General features: G+C 30.8%; 1 protein-coding gene and 1 long non-coding RNA gene across 3 annotated transcripts; one reads left to right on the top strand and one right to left on the bottom strand.

The window, feature by feature from the left end:
- Nucleotides 1–937: 937 nt before the first annotated feature.
- On the top strand, nt 938–3,482 carry LOC141631284 (uncharacterized). Its single transcript, XR_012537610.1, has 3 exons — nt 938–1,133; nt 1,232–1,341; nt 3,219–3,482. It is a non-coding gene; the product is annotated as an uncharacterized LOC141631284 (long non-coding RNA).
- A 10,249-nt stretch (nt 3,483–13,731) lies between these two features.
- On the bottom strand, nt 13,732–17,346 carry LOC141643432 (uncharacterized protein At4g29660). Of its 2 annotated transcripts, none has more exons than XM_074452585.1 (3): nt 17,027–17,346; nt 15,928–16,153; nt 13,732–14,141 (listed from the first exon to the last, which is right to left on the bottom strand). In XM_074452585.1, the coding sequence occupies exons 2-3, from the start codon at nt 16,108–16,110 to the stop codon at nt 14,022–14,024; spliced, it is 303 nt and encodes a 100-aa protein (XP_074308686.1). In that variant the 5' UTR covers nt 16,111–16,153; nt 17,027–17,346; the 3' UTR covers nt 13,732–14,021. The 2 variants fall into 2 exon arrangements, with proteins under 2 accessions (XP_074308686.1, XP_074308687.1); XM_074452586.1 differs by having other exon boundaries at nt 17,051–17,178.
- Nucleotides 17,347–17,690: the final 344 nt, after the last annotated feature.

Below are 17,690 nucleotides of genomic sequence, written 5' to 3'. Positions count from 1 at the left end.
ATTATAATAAATAAATTATTAATAACATTATTAATAACAATATTATTAAATATAATAATAATAAAGAATAATAATATTAAAAAAAATAGTATTATTGATAACAAAATTAATAATAACTATTAAATTTAAGATGAGTAAAGATGAAATGAGCTGAACTTAATGGAGCCGAATCAATCGAATCAATCGAATGGAGTGAGCTTAGCTTAACTAAATCGAATGGAGTCAAATCAATCAATCGAATCGAATCGAATCAATAATAGAGCTGAGCTGAACTGAAATGGGTTGAAAATAAGCCAGAAAGAACAGGGCCTAAGTACCGTCAAGGTGTCAAATAAGATGTTAAAGGCTTCGTAAACGATATGAAGAAGCATATCCTAATTGAAATATTTGTTTATCTTCAACACACATCGTTTTTCCCTCCAAATTCATTTATATGACTCCACTTCATCTTCAACATTCATCTTCTTCCCTTCTTCCCTACTTTATCCTCAACATTCATCATTTATGTAACGCCCCGTAATTTTGGACCGTTATTATTTTGCGAAAGTAATTTATTAATCAAGTAAAATTTAATATTAATGTATTTGAAGTAAAAATAATTCAAAGAAATATAATTTTATTATATTTTGAAGAAAAGTATTTATTTTGATAGTTTCGAAATGTTTAAAAATGGTTTAAACCGTGTAAAAATCTTTTAATTCGAAATAAGGGCATATCGGGAAAAAAATGACAACCCTTTTGAAAATTGGGCAAACGATTTTGGAAATGGGTCGTATGAGTATTCAATTTTCTTGTAATCTCGTGTTTAAGAACTTTGGTCTTGTCGGAATTTGCATTTGACAAACGGTTTTAATTATTATCGAAACGAGCCAAAACCGACTCGTAAAAATCCCGACTAAAAACCCGCTCCTTCCTCCTTTCCTCTTCCCTACCCGCGACACCCCTTCCCCCTACCTTCCTTTTTCTGATTTTTCTTACCAACATCCTTTTCCTTATGTTTTTAACAATTCCAAAACCAAAATCACCATTTTCATCTTAAAATTCAAGCAACAATCACCATAACTTCCTCATTTCTTATCGGATTTTCACATAATTTATATTTTCGGAATCCTCTCTTCGAGATCTACCTCCTGGTATATTTTAATTTCAGTTTTCTTGATGTTGTTTTAAGACGAATTTTGGCATAATTTCGGTATTTATACTTATTATTGTGTTTTTATTGTTTATTTAGGTGAAGAATTGGAAGACGAGTTTGGGGACTCGTATATTGTCGAAGATAGTGGTTAGTCGGCAGATTAGGGTTGGTTTTTAAGGTGCTAATTGCTCATTTTCTAGCTTAAGGTAACATATTTCGAGTTACTCGACGAATAATCGTCACATTCTTTGCTTTTTATATGTTTTTGTGATTTTTGTTTGAGTAGTAAATTTTCACATGATAAAATGGGTTGCATGCATGTCTAATGTTTGTCTTTTGTTAGTTTAAGTTAACCATTTGTATATTATTGTTTAGAACAAATTTGGATGAGTAATTATTTGATGGGACAAATCCGCGGGTTGGCTGGAACGTGTCAGTACCGGACCGAGACATTTTCCAATGTTTCCAAAAATATGACAGATTGAACGGCGTCGAAAAATTAGGTGGTTTAGCCACCTGAATCACTCAATTCGGAGTCCGTATGAGTATTTGGCGTCGTTTTACCGAAAAATTTATAGAAAAGTTACTGTTCACAGACCCGCGGTACTGTTCACAGCAGTGAAACAGGCCCGTGACGGGTCACGCAGGCCCGTGCTTGGCCCGGGTTGGTCCGTTGCTTGTTTCGCGGTTTTTCATGCTTTGTTCATCACTTTAGGTTCATTAATGTTATAGTTAGAATAAGTAACATATGGTTAAACCTTTGAAATGAATATTGTTAATGGTAAAAATTATGTTTATATTGGTAGTTGCACATGTTAGGGTAGATTATAAAATGAAATTGTAATGATTAGGCTCAAAATGAATTTTATAGCGATAATTGTAATGTTTTGATGATTGTGCTTGAAAATCGAGCCTTGGTCCCTTTGATGATTCGATGTCGATCAATTGTGTGATTGGTCACCGCAATTTAACCCGCACTGTCAGCAGTAGGGGTTCTTTGGTAAAAAATTCGGTTGGATGAAATTTTGAATGAATTAGATAATCGGCTTTTTTTCTTGTTTTAGGCCATTTATTATATTTTTATTTCACATGTGTAGTTAGTTGATTAAAGTAGCTTTCTTATATTGTAGAAACGGCCCTAGATTCCCCGAAACCTTTAATATGGTTAATATTGTTAGAATTGGAAATTGGTATTGAATACTTATTGTTGGATTGTCTGCTGAATAGACATTTATATAGCCTTTCACATGATAGAATGTTAGCATTTATGTTGGTAAGTTGGACTCTTTGCCCTCTTATGGTTAAGTGGGTGTCTTACTTGTCTTGTGTGGTGTGGGCTAAAGTATTCAAGCTGGGACTAGCTGTGACTAGGTCCTAGGTGAGTATTTCGGCCTTCATCATAGATAGGTTTTTATAGTCTTTGACGAGTATATGTTCACTGCTTAATAGCCTTTGTGTTCCTGACTTGGTGGGTTTATATCCAAGTTGGGGCATGACCTCGTTACTTATTTTGATAGTAAGTGGTCAGCTTAAGTACTAGCCAACCCTTTGGTGGACTCCTTAGGGTACTCACTTTGTTTTAGAAAAATTGTGGGTCTTGGGTGCGGTGGTGTGTATCCGCATGTCTAGGTCTGCGCAGATTTTAGGCTAGGGTTGTGTTGTGTCTTGGCCATGTTTTATTAATATTAACCAAATTGAACCAAGATACCGGTTCGATTACCTTCCCTACCTCGTGGTATAGACTCGAGTTACAGAGTGACTATTGACCGTGCTAAGAACTTATGCCTGTCTTTGATATATTGCCCTTTCTTGTATGGTGACTTTATGAATTGTAATAGGTGAGATGTAAGCCGGTTACAATTGATAAAGTTTGGATTACTACTTGTTATATGTTTCACATGATAGTTTAGTTTGGTCAGTTTAGGGCTCACATGTTAGAATACTTGATAATTGAATTACTTATCATGTTGTTTACATGTTTCATTACATGTTACATTAAATATGACGTTTCGTGGCTGGGAGGACTCGAAGTTACTCCCCACTGAATTGTGGCTTTCGTGTTTGTATAAAATGCGATTGACAGGTACTTGATGCTTAGTTGGGGTTCACAGACGAGCTAGTGAGCAAGAGAACCTTGGACCTAGTTGACTATTTTTGTAGAAACCTTTAAACTTTTGGTTATGTATATATTTTGAAGGGACATATGTCTCCCTCTTTTTCTTTGGGTTGTATCATTATATTTTCTTATCGTTAGCTATGGCATGTAAATTAGTTGTTAGCTCTTGCAGGTTTTGGCACTCTTAAGCTGGAGATGTTTGTGAATGGTTTAGGAAAATTTTAAAAATTACAGGTTTTGTCTAGTTGAATCAATTACAAACATATCCTGTCAGTTTTTTCTATAGATTTTACGTGGTTAGTTATCGCTAAATTTAAGGGTGTCACAGTTTACTATAATTAAAGGGTATAAGTGAGAATAAATAGAAAGATGGAGGGTACAAGTGGTTTTTTTAAAAGAAGGTACAAGTGAGATTAATCAATACCAGAGGGGTATAAGTGGGAATTTTCCTTTTTTTTTTTAAATGTTAGGGCTTCTGCAACAAAAATGCTATTAGATTCACAATTTTTCGTTCATAACAAAATGACTTTACCGTTATGATTTATAATACAATACCTTAAAGCAGCTCTATTCTCATCTATTTTCGATCCGTCATAAATTAGCTTTACAAAACCGTTTTTAGGTTTTCCCACCAAATTTCTTCCTTACTACTAGTATTTCTAACTAACTCGTATTTCTCAGATTGTTGAGATCTTTATGTCTAGTCTCATTCCAGATCTTAATGTTATTATTAGATAAAGTAATAAGTTTGCTGATATTGATATGAACATTATTTAAGATAATGCCAGTTCTATAAACCCATGCATCCGACCAAATAAAAATAATCCTAATGAAATCATCTTTAGGAATTAAATCTTTGCGATAGTTGAGTTTCATTAGAAAACTTTGACTTGCAATATTATCATAATTTGACATGAATTAGTTAAGAGTATATATTGGCAGTTTACAACAATAAACATTTCAATCGAACCAAAATGTGAGCAATGGATAAAGTGCTTTGATTTGCAAGCAATTAAATATACATTGAATGTAGGAAATGGAATTTATGTAAGATATCCAATTTTAGGTGAACAACTTCCTCTATGGAGGAATTAGTTCTATGATAATTTCATTTCATGTGATTTGGGTAACCAAACAATTAATGCTTGCATTTCACATGAATTTGTATGTGTTTGGAGAGGGCAACCTACCAACACCTAAAATAATATTACTTGCATCTTCATCCCTCTTACTACTAAAAGAATAAAAAAATTCTTAATTTAACCTCCAAAAAACATCTACTTAAAAGGAAATAAGTAAAACTTTCTTTCATTAAATTTTTATGTTTTCAATGAATCCATTCTTATAATTAAACTCTAATATTTTAATTAAATTTATAATTATGATTTCTCATTAAAAAAAAATGGTATTAATTATTAAACTATAGACTATAAATTGTTAAATTTTTCAGTAATGTAATAATTATTAGGATAAATTACAAATAACCACCTTGTATTTGCGTATTTTTACAAATAACCACCATGCATTTTTGTTTTTACAAATAACTCCCAAACTTTTACGTATATTCCCCAATTACCACAGCTATATTGAACCGATACTCGTTTTTTCATATTTTCCGACTCGTTAATGAAAATTTTACATGAAATACCCATATTACCCCCACTTACATACATTAACTAACTTTACCCAAATATAACATACCCCATATTCAATCAAGTGTTTCCCCAATTCCCCAAATCAATTAATACTTTCAAACCGTAAATCCCCAAATTCCCCCAAAATAAATTGACCCAATTTAATCGACCATGATTACCCCAATTCAATCAGTTTATCATTGCAACATGCCAATAAGAAGAAGTAAGAGGATTGCCATAAAATTAGGTCCCAAGAATTGAATGTTAATAGCGCAGGGAAACATGAAAAAGAGCTACTATTTGTTTATCTTCATCATCCCATATTGACAAGAGATGCACATTGAAAAAAGCTCTTTCAAAGCTAACTATTGTGAAAATGGAGATAATGGTAACAGTATAAAGTTGAGGTCGTTCTTCCTTCACCCTCTCAATCCAATATGTTGAGGTAGTTAGGCCTTCGAGCAAGACTTCGAACAAATATATTAGCCCAAGAATGTAAACTGAATGAATTGGGGTAATTAACTAATGGGAAATGCTATATACAACCCAATGGGTTGTATTTAAGCATTTAATAACCTTCCAAATTTGGTATTTATTTACAAATTAGAGAATAAATTACACATGAATCAATGCAATTAATGCATATATTAAGTGTTTATTTCCTTTTTTAGTTTCTTAAATACAACCCATTGGGTTGTATATAGCATTTCCCTTAACTAATTATGGTCGATTGAATTGGATACATTGAATTCGGGGATTTTGGAGATTTAGGGTTTAAAAGTATTAATTGATTTGGGGGAATATATTGGGGAAACACTTGATTGAATATGGGGTATGTTATATTTGGGTAAAGTTAATTATATGTAAGTAAGTGGGGGTAATATGGGTATTCCGTGTAAATTTTTCAGTAACGAGTCGGAAAATATGAAAAACGAGTATCGGCTCAGATATACGGTGGTGATCGGGGAGTATACGTAAAAGTCCGGGGGTTATTTGTAAAAGTAAAAACACATGATGGTTATTTGTAAAAATACGCGAATATATGGTGATTATTTGTAATTTATGCTAATTATTACGGTAGATAATAACTTGACACATACTTATTATTAGCTTTGTCATAAAAACAAATTCATTAAAAACAATTCACAACTTAACTTAATTCTCTTTGATTAGTTTTTCATTTTAAATTTTTTTGTTTCATATATCAAAATATAATGGAGGGAAACATCCCCTATTTACTAAATGAATAGGCAAACCTCCAATTTTTCCCGCCTAAAACATACGTCCTAGAATAGTGTTTGATATTTTTAGCATATACTATAGGTGTGGGATATGATAAGTTATAAATGGATATAATCTTTATCTTTTGTATTTAAATATTTATAACATTTAATATTCTACATTTTACACAAATTTATCTTCAATATTTTTAGGAAAAGGAAATTCTTTTTCTAAAGAACTCATGATAAAAATTTGTTGACTTTTTATGATAAGAAGTTGCAGCTAAAAAATATGGTATTAGCATTGACTTTTTTTGATAAAAAATTGCAGCTAAAAAATATGTTATTTGTAAATATTTTTAAATTAACATCATTAATTTCTAAGTAAAAAAAACAAAAAAAAAAACACTCATTTTATTACTTCTTACAATTTAAATTTTTATTTATTTCTCTAATCAAAATACTATAAGGAGTAACATGAAAAATAAGAATTGTCAATTTAAATTTTATAAATGATACACTAAAAAGTAAAACTCTATAAATACCGTGCATAAATTACACATGGTCTATATTAGTAAGTCTATAAATACCGCACATTTATTGCGCGAGATCTAAACTAGTTAAATATTATTGAGGTGCAAATTTATAAAGGATAAATATAATACACTGAAAAATAAATAAAAACTCAAAATACCGCGCATCATTGTGCGGGATCTATACTAGTTATGGCATTTTCTCACACTTCGCATAAATTTTCATGTGAGATTATTATATGACTTGTATCGTTTTATACACTTTTTTTTTTTGCAGCTGTAAAAATGACCACACTACAGTCCCAATTCAGCCCTAGCTAGGTTATGGGCAACCTTATTAAGACGACGTGGTAATCTTATCTTTATAAAAGCAAAAGACAATACTCATCAGAGAACGCGCCACGTCATTAATACACCTTTTTTTTTTTTTCAAAAATCGAGATTATGGTGAGACCCATGTGTGTGCAACGTATTTAATTTCTGAGATATCCGTCTTTCAAAGCATGCGCTTAAATCCGTCTCGCAACAAATTATATAAAGTCATCTTACAAAATAAAAACATGAATAATAATAATAATAAAACAAAAATAACAATCTCAGAAATTAGAAATTACAAAACTTTACAAAATAAAAACAGGCTTAAATTTCTTTAAAAAAAATATAATATAATTAAAAAACAAAAAAAAAATGACAGATCTTCGAATTAAAAAAGAAAATTAAAAATAATATCCGACTTGGTTTGTTATTAAGTTAGGGGGGTAAATTTTACTTTAAACAAAAATGTTTAAAGAAAACTAAAAATAATATCAGCCGTATTTCTTTAAAGATTAAATGTTTCAGTATTTATTTAAAGAAATACTAGCAAATACTCCGTAAGTTTTAAAGATAATATCAGCCGTATTTCTTTAAAGATTAAATTACTAACAAGTTTAGATTTTAATAAAAATGAAAATTAAAAATAATAATAATATAAAAACCAAAATTGACAGATCTATAAAATAATAAAAAATAATATTGATAATAAAAATCAAGAGAGTTTACTACGAGAAGTAGCATATGGGCGAAAACGGCGGACGATGATGGTCGGAGTAAGGCGGACGGTGATGGTCGGAGTAAGTCCAATGATAAAGATTTGATATATAAGTGTAGAATATAAGATGAATTGGAAGAGGAAATACAATGAATGTTTCACTTATAAGTATTTATTATTTATTACTAGGGAAAAAAGAAGTAAATTTTAGGGAAAAAAAGAAGAGCTTGGTATTTGCCTGTTTGGTGTGCATAGGCGGCGAGAAAGAAGTAAATTTTAGTAGTGGGTAGGGTTTAGTTATCTTCTTATTTTTTTCTTTTGTTTAAAGTAAAACTTACTCTCTATTAATTTGGATTTGTAATGGGTAGTTTTATGGGCTTAGGCCTTAGATTATACAGAATATGTGGGCAATTTTGTTATTGATTTACACGTTTTTCTATTAGAGCAGTCCAAATTGTCGGTCTTTTCGAATTCTCACTGGATACTATCCATATTAAGGATCATATTATATACCAAATTACATGATAAATTACGTAGGAAATGCCAAAATTTTTGTCTTTATTACTACCATGTGATAATATTTGACCCGTTTTAAGATTTAAGACGGATACTCCGTCTTAAGTAAAACTGATTGTCTCAACATGTAAAAGTGATTTCATACTAATATACATTTTATCATATTGACTTATATATTTTGACGAGTATTGAAGAGTTAAGTGAATACGAGTAGCTCGAAATGTTAGAGTGAAATTAGTTGTTAACATGTATAAATTTCAGTCGGGTCAGTTAAGCGGGCTACACGATCGGAGTAGCATTGTATTCAAATACTACGGGGCGGGTGTGTTTCAAGTTTAGAAAATACAGGTCAAATTTATACGGGTTACAATAGACGCGGGTTTAGTAGCACATTTACATGGATCGAGTAACACATTTACAAAATTATCGTATTCGTTATTATTTGTTCTTTACGTAACAATGATTTTACAACAATCGTTTTGGAAGGGTATGAATTGCTTTGTCAAAATGATCGCTTAGGCCAGTCATATTAAATCTCTTAATTGCAAATGTGATATTTAGTTCAACTATTAGATCTTAAATACAGTCCGTTTTATTGAAGACGGCCACTATTCGTCACAAGATGAAGACGGATAGTGACCCTCTCACAAAATGCAAGTGGTGGGCAAGTGGAGGTATTCATTTCCCCCCATTTGCACGATCCATTTACGTTTTGTGAGAGAGACATTATCCGTCTTCAGCTTGTGACGGATAGTGTCCGTCTTCAATGAGAATTTGTGTCTTAAATATGATTTTCTAAACTTCATCATAATATTTTACACATATTTTATATCACAAATTCTCATTATAGACGGACGTCTATAGTTATAGACGGACCAAATATCCACCCACTTTAAGCTTAAAACAAGCAATAACTTTCATGGTAGGGCCCAAAAATATCAATACTTTAAGCATATTTGACCCGTCTTTCACTTTAGACAGCTATATCCGTCTATAGTGAGACTAATCTTATCTTTATTAATTCGGATGACAATGCTGAATGGAGAATGCGCCACGTCATTTGCACAACTTTTTTTTTTTGAAATTCAGGTTATGTTGGGTCCCGTTAGTGTGCAAATAATTTATTTCTTAAAATCGTCTGCCAATACAACCATGCGACAATTTATGTCTTAAAAATATTTATGAAATAATTACATACAATCGGAATAAATGAAATTAATTGCATATAATCAGAATGAATTACAAATCGGAATAAATGAAATAAATTACATTTAATCGGAACGAATTACATAATTAATAATAAAATTACATAATTACGAGAATGAATTACATATAATGGGAATATATTACAGAAATTAATGAAATTAATTATTACAAACAATGCGAATAAATTAAATAACTTAAATAATTTTTAAAACTAGATAGTACGATGTTGTTGAGCGCTTAGTGAGAGATCTATGTGCCGAATATGGTGAAACTCTTACTGATGTTAATCCGTCTGTAACTGGAAATGAACATTCACCCGATAGTTGTGGTTTTAACGCATCTTATTTACGTGGAGAATGTTCATTTCCAGTTAGATCACCGATCTACATTAACATGTAGATCACTGATATTAAACTATTAGATAATTACAATAGAAATTTAAAAATAAAACATTCATCAAAAAACATTCATACCGTCCTAAATACAAACCCGTGCAATTTTGCACGGGTTTAAAACTAGTTAACTATAAACACGAACTATCGTTTTATAAACACGAACTATCTATAATGTTGCAAAATTAGCTGAAGACGGATAGTGTCCCTCTCACAATAAGACAAGTGGGAGGGCAAGTGAGGGAAATGGAGCACCACATAGATAGTGTCACTTGCATATTGTGAAAGACGCACTATCCGTCTTCAGCTTGTGACGGATAATGCCCATCTTCAATGAGAATTTCTGAAAGAATGAAGCATTAACAGTACCACAAATAGCCAGCTATAAAATTACTTTTATGAAATAATTACAACCACTAGACCGTCCTAAGATTTAATCTGCACCGTTTAAAAGTTATGGAGGTCTATTTCTTTTTAAGTAATAGAGAGAATCTGGACTAGTAGAATGTTGCATAATTAATTACCTGTCTTGGAAACACATGCTCCCACTCGAGGTGGTAACTCTTATATTGTTTATTTTCTGAGTTTTATTTTAAAGTTTTTGAGTTCTACTTTAGTATAAAATTTTTGAGCACATTTACTAAAACATTACACTAAAAAAATATAATATTGCTCAAAAACTATATTTATAAATGATAATATGCTCGGAAAAAATGTGTATATGCTCAAAACTACCAGGTCTGAGGTACTACCTCAGATGCGTAATCTTTTTTCTCCAATAAAAGTGTCCGTCTTAAATAAGAACTAGTGTAGATCCCCGTGCTACAACACGGTATTTTTTAGTTTTGTTTTATAAAGAGACATTCTCGTTAAATTAATTGCATAAATTAACTATACCTTTAATGTTATAATGTACTAATATAATCTTAGTAAGAGCTAAAAAATGAAAGTTTATTACCATCAAAAGATACTTTTTAAGTTATTTTTGTCTTAAACTATTATTACTTTACTATAAAAATTAACTCTGTAATGATATATCATTGCATGAAACTAATTTATGACATTAAATTACAATTAAGCGATGTAAAAATGTAAAATCTAATTAAAACACATATAACCTTATAACGAAAACAGGTAAAAAAATATACTACGTACTTAAAAAGACGATTTACGAATAATTAGACTAAGTGACGACAATAATTATGTTAAAAATTGCATAAGAAGCAGGTTTGCGTAATTTTAGATTGTAACTGATGAAAAATAATATTTATGGAAATGAAAATGATTGCATAATAAATTATAGATTTTAATGCAAAGTCATAAGTATGAATCCCCTATTTACTAAAAGATTAGGCAATTTTACATTTTTTCCCGCCTAAAAGTTAATCTAGAATTGGACCTTCTGACTTCAGACATTACACGGGCCAAATGTCCAATCTAAACTATTCGCTAATAAATTTCCACATAAATAGCAAAGTACTCTTAGCAGCAATCTGTTTAGCATCTGATCACACTATCAAGCAAATATTCATTGCCAAAAATAAATTTCCTAAATATATAATTAATCATCATCTAATTATTTTATATATTACGTAAGATTACAGCTATAATTAATACGGAGTAATCATCTAAATATGGGAACTACGTCTAATTATTTTATAATATAATTAATTTATCTAATCATCATCTCATTAATCATCATCAAAATATATTTTTTTTATATACAATGAGTATTTCTTTTTAGTAATATGTAGAATTTTAGTTGCATGTAATGACAATATTATTTTAACAATAATTATAGTACAGGTTAAGACAGTAAATAATTTGAATGTAATCCAATTGTAGTCAACATCTTTTTTTTTTTTTTTTACCTAATAATACTAATATTATATTTTATATTTAAGTGGACTATAAATTTAAATAAAAAGTATTTTTATTTAATGTTAATAACTTAATTGTAAATAACTATACGTAACAAAATCTAAAAAATGTCGTGTTGTAGCACGGGGTCTAACCTATTTATTTACTAATACGGGTTAAAAGTGACAGAACTTTATAAAGAAACACTTTCATTTATAAATAGATTAAATATCCATGATAATGTTCATGAGGTGGTTTCACATCACCTATCTACTAAATGAATAGGTGAATTCACAAATTTTCCCTCTATAAAACATCTTTTTAAATAAGAAAACTATTGATAATTTAATCGTATTCACTAAATAAATAAGGAAAATAATAATTATAATTTATTTCATTATATAATTCTTTTTATTAAAATTAATCTTTTCATCAAATTATATAATTTTCACTAAGCACTAAATTATAATATTTTAATTAAAATATAAATAATATAAAACTATAAAATATTAAATCTTTATTGATGTTATTATTTAAGAATGAGTTTACTCATACTATGTATAAACAAAACTAGAAATCGTTTTGATTACTTTCATAACAAAAAAAAAAAATTGAGAGAATTTATAAATTGTAATCATTAGCTTTGTGGTATAATAAAAATATTTTTTAAAAAAAATACATTTCAGCGCATTACTCAATTCTCTTGGATTAATTTTCAGTTTTAAGTTTTTTTTTTTGGAAACAAAATACAATAACGGAAAAAATGAACAATTACGTTAATGAGATACCACTATTATTTTTACAGTTCAATTTTACTCAGCTTTCTTAAAATAATTTTACAGTTCAATTTTTTTCTCATATCAAAATATAATGACATGAAATATGAAAATTTAATGAGGTGTTAATTTTGCATGAGTAAGTAATACAAAAAAAAACTCTATAATTACCGCGCATTCATTGCGCGGGATCTAAACTAGTTTTAATTAAAAGATTAGAGTTTAATCTCCCTTACTACTAAGAGAATAAAAATTCTCTTAGTTTTCCGGTCTAAATAAAATATCTTTCTTAATGGGCCTTTTTCAGATACTTTAACTATCATGAAAAATGGGCTATAAATTGACAATTTTTAAATAATCTTTCCTTCCCTATTTTAAAACTAGCTCAAATAAAATTTCTTTTCTATTCATTTTTATTACTCTATCAAATTTTCTCTCTTTTGTACTCATCGAAAACAACTATGTCTATTTACAATTACACACACAAACTGAGAAGATGCAATACGTTCAATTGGAACGTTAATTACAGAGTTAAAAGATTTAATTTTATCACAAAATAACGATTATAATCCTAATTAAAAATATTGTGTTTCTACCGTTCTGTTTTCTCGATTGAAAATTCAATACCTTTTGTATTAAGAAAGTTGTATGTTTCAAGATCATTATTGTTCATGATTAAAGATTCGAACTTTTGACCACCTTAAATATTTGTTTACACTTTTTAAAATTATAATTTGTTCGTAGTCTTTTGTTTTGTTCCAAAAATAAATGTGTGAAGAAAATGTATTTTCTAAATTTTTATTGCTCTTATTATTCTCAAGCTATTACCTTTAGCTATATCTCAACGTTATTTATATTTTATTCTAATCTGTAGATTCCAAAAACTTAAAATACCGTGCATTTGAACGGGAACTACACTAATTATAAGAATATATTGATTGAAAAGATAATAATGTAATGATTTTTTTACTTGTTACCTTATTTAGCTAGATGCCTTTTGGAGGAAAAATTAAGAGAATTTTTATTCTCTTAGTAGTAGGGGGAATTTGTGTTTGGTTTAACATTAGCATCTACAAGACTAAAATAAGTAGAGAATATGATTTATACTTTCAAGTGGAAGTACCAGAAGTTTTTTTTAACACAAGAATTGTAATTCTATGGTCATTAAAGCCTACAGAATCAACTTACTCCATTTTGCGGAACGGTAATTCACATGACAACCAAACAATAATCTACCAGTTAGATATTGTCTCTTATTCAACAGGTTCTTTACCTTTGATATCAGGCAACCATACCAACCAAACAAGAACGTACATGAAAAGATTGGCATAATCTTCAATATACTCCGAAATGCTAGTCTCAATATATCAGAACTCAGAAGGTAATGCTTTTTTTTTTTTGACAAGTTTTACTAGGCTATATTCCGAAGCCCAGGGATTGTGATATTTGAGGAGAGTAGAGAAGGTGGAACAAAAACAGGGAGAATATGTACACATAGCCGGAGAATGCAATGAAGTTTGAAGGCTAAATGACAAACCTAATAAAAGTTTCTTTAAGAAAATACTAGAGAAGTTTGTAAAGAGATAAGAGATGCGATTCTGATTCATTGCTTGGGTGGACCTATCACTGGAACTTCGCCTCTATACACCTTCCAAGGACCACCATAGAACATAGGTTTCATGAGAGGTACTTCCTGCCCTGGATGATCTTCCCAGTACTTCTCCTACACCAAGGTTGACAAAAGCGTTAAAAACCACGAGAAAAGTGCATTGAAAGTTGAGCCTACGACTGCAAAGGAGAGAATATCTAAGAAATTCCACTTACGAAGCAAAAATGTCGAAAGGAGTCAGTCACCCAAGTTGACTAGCTATGAACATGAGAGAGTCATACTAAGATGCATATTGAGTTGTTAAATTTGAAGTATTGACCCATTAAGTGATAAACATTTCAGTATAGAAATGAATGCATTTTTTTGTTATTTCTCCACCCATTTCGGTATAATTTCAATTTCATTTATATTAGATAGTTTAATAAACAATCATTCATCATTAGCCAAATTATGAATACAAATAATATCCAAATACCAAATAGACCCTCCATAGAATCCCCACGAGTTAGAGCCGTTTTTTGGTAAGATCAAGGAAAGCACTTTTTCTTGCTCCGTTAAGAATTCTTCTAAAAATTCTGAACCTAATCTTTTCAAAAAAGCACGCACAACACTTTTGTGTTTACGAGCCAAAGTTCTAGCACAAGAAATTTTAAGTATATACTTTAATCGATACAAACTCTTTTTTCTTGAAGAGCCACCATAATAATGAGAAAGATTTCTACATATGCGCCCAAATCGATCAATAATGTCCGAATCCGTTAAATCGATCCAGACCGACTTACTAATAGGATGTCCTAATCGATTACAAAATTGCGCTTTAGCTAACGATCCAATCAGAGTACTAATTGGGATTTTCGGATCGAACCTCTTAATCGTATTATCTATTAGAAATGTATTTTCTAATATTTGACTATATTCATGAATCACCAATACGTAACATGCAACGGGCGATTCATAATTTCAAGGAGTGTTATCAAGGGATTGCTTGGAATTGAGGTAATTATTGCTAGGTAATAAAGGTTAAAATAAAAGATATAAGAGGAAAATCGGAAATAGTGGTAGTGGAAGGAGGAGGGCAATAGTAAGAGGGTTGATAGTAATCCACATCCGACAGAATAATTGAGTATCCTCAAGGGATAATAATTCCCTAACTGCCTCTTTCTCCTCCTTTCACCACTGTCACTTCCCTCCTACTTTCCTTTATTTTGGTCTCTATAACCACGGTAAAGATTAACCGTATTCTAAGTGAGCCCTAAATCTCAGCTGACAGTAAGTATTCGAAATCAACCAATCATAATACATCACAAGTAACAGTCACACAGTTTTTATTTACAGTCGATCTCTAATTGCAAAAATATATGGTTTGTACACGAATATACAGTACGAGAAGCTTAAAACAAAAAAAAGACTTTCTGAAGATCAGCAATCAGAGGTCCTCAGCTAGAATCACCTGTCTATCCTTGGTAGAAGCACTAATATACTAATATCGAACTCTATGCAGTTTCAGTGATTCATAGTTTGTGTTAAAGCTAACAAGCAAACAAGTCTTAAAGCACTTCTAGCTCCTTAAGATCATTGTTAAAGGGAAGGATTTGATCAAAAAGCTAGACGTGTTAACAACGAAGAGCAAAATTGGCAAATCACAGCACCAAACTTCATTGGAACTTGTGACTAAGCAAAATTAAAAGTTACAGAGGGAGTAAAATATTTTAAGTGAAATGGAATGACTACGGAAGAGCTTACTATTGATACAAGGGAAGAGAACATTGTCATATTACCATTGGGGCCTTTGTTTCAGTTCGATCAAAAATCGAAATACGGGATTAAGATTTAAGACGTAAAGGAAGCAATAAAGGAAGACGTATTTTGGTGGGATCTAAGGAAATAAAAGAAAGAGTACCTTGTAGAGTTGCTCAGTGAGAGCAGCTCCAATAACGCCGGTATAGAAGGCAGCAACATAGAGAGTAACAAGAGGAGTAAAGGATTTAGGGCGTCGATAAGGTTCAATCATATCCCACAAAATTGTTCTTTCCCATTTCGTGTAAACATAATCCGCATACTTCTTCCATAGATAGCTCGCCATTTTCCCCTTTCTTTCTTAATCTTAATTATTGTATAAGTTTTCCCTGAATTCAGTCAACACAAACATAATTTTAGGGAGGAATAGTAACTTAGGTAATTATGTTGTGTATTTTGAACCAGGGGTGTATCCAGGATTTGAGTAAAGGGGGGGCAAATTAAGAAAAAAAAAATTGCGGACAACATTTATACATTAAATTCAAATATCGTCAATACATAGTAAATTCCAAGCTATACTAACACTTATACATTAAATTGCGGACAACATTTATACATTAAATTCAAAAAAAATTTGGGTTCTAATGACAATGGAGAAGAGGTCGATGTGGTTTTTTGTGACTTCCGACTCCACAAGTGTTGTAAGCTATTCATTTTCATCATCTACAAACAAACAACAAATTCTACACAAATTCTAAGCTACACTAACACAAGCCAATATAATAATTACGCAAATAGATAAATAAATTTACAAACTAATAAGAACAAATTTGGGATCTAGGTTTTGGGGAACAAATTAATCAAACTAATAAGAACAAATTAATTGAATTTGGGGAACAAATTAATCGAAATAATCAAAACTAATAACTAACAAGAACAAATTTGGGATTTAGGGTTTGGGGAACAAATTAATCAAACTAGTAAGAACAAAGTAATTGAATTTGGGGAACAAATTAAACGAAATAATCAAAACTAATAACTAACAAGAACAAATTTGGGATTTAGGGTTTGGGGAACAAATTAATCAAACTAGTAAGAACAAATTAATTGAATTTGGGGAACAAATTAATCGAATTAATCAAAACTAATAACTAATAAAAAAAAATTAATCGAATTAATCAACAATCAACAACAAATTAATCGAATTAATCAGATTATAAGAAATTAAGAGAAGTAAGAACTGAGATTCTGAGAACACATACTGAGTAGCAGGCGAGTAGTAGTACCGCGAGTGGTGGAGTGTCAGACACTCAGATACCAGGCAGACGGTGACGGCCGGCGGCACTGCGGCAGGTGGTGGTTGTCTTTATCGTTCTATTGTGTTTGTGTGTCTTTATGAGTTTATGTTTATCCTTGTTTGACTGTTTATGTTTGTGTGGTTCAGTTTATCGTTTTTTCAGCTTTTTTTTTTTTTTTTTATTTTTTTTTTTCTCGTTTTCGCACGCGAGGTGCTGGGCGAGCTTGAAGGTGGCGGTTCTTGCTTTGCTGTGGTTGTATTCTCGTATGTCGTATTAAGCCCCCAGCCTTTTTTCAGTTTGTGGTCTTAAGACAAGGGGCTTGTGTTGAGCATTCTTTCTGGCCGCGTAGTCAACCCGACTACAAACTCATTGACCTGATCCCCGATTAATATAACCCGAACTGAATGAATGATTAGTATTTCACCGTTTTATTTGGCTTAAATAATTTGTTTTTTTTTTTTTTTTTTTTTTTGGTGAAGAGGAGCGGAAAACTACGAAATAAGTAATAATAGAGTAAAAAATGACCAATCCCAAATTAACCAGCCCAAACCAACCGCGAATACTGTTAAACCCGACCCGAACTCAACCCGATCGTCTCGTTTACCAAGTCTATTCAGAAAAGCCAAGA

The sequence above is a fragment of the Silene latifolia genome, chromosome 2 (assembly GCF_048544455.1).
Source record: "Silene latifolia isolate original U9 population chromosome 2, ASM4854445v1, whole genome shotgun sequence".
NCBI lineage: Eukaryota > Viridiplantae > Streptophyta > Magnoliopsida > Caryophyllales > Caryophyllaceae > Silene > Silene latifolia.
Note: the sequence above shows the minus strand (reverse complement) of the source record. Positions and strands in the feature narration are given on the sequence as shown.

What these genes read in the sequence shown, in the direction of transcription:
- LOC141643432 (XM_074452585.1), bottom strand. Translation starts at nt 16,110, where the DNA reads ATGGCGAGCTATCTATGGAAGAAGTATGCGGATTATGTTTACACGAAA. An exon ending in TCACTGAGCAACTCTACAAG is followed by an intron (nt 14,142 to 15,927) that starts GTACTCTTTCTT and finishes ACCTTGGTGTAG; the next exon opens with GAGAAGTACTGGGAAGATCA.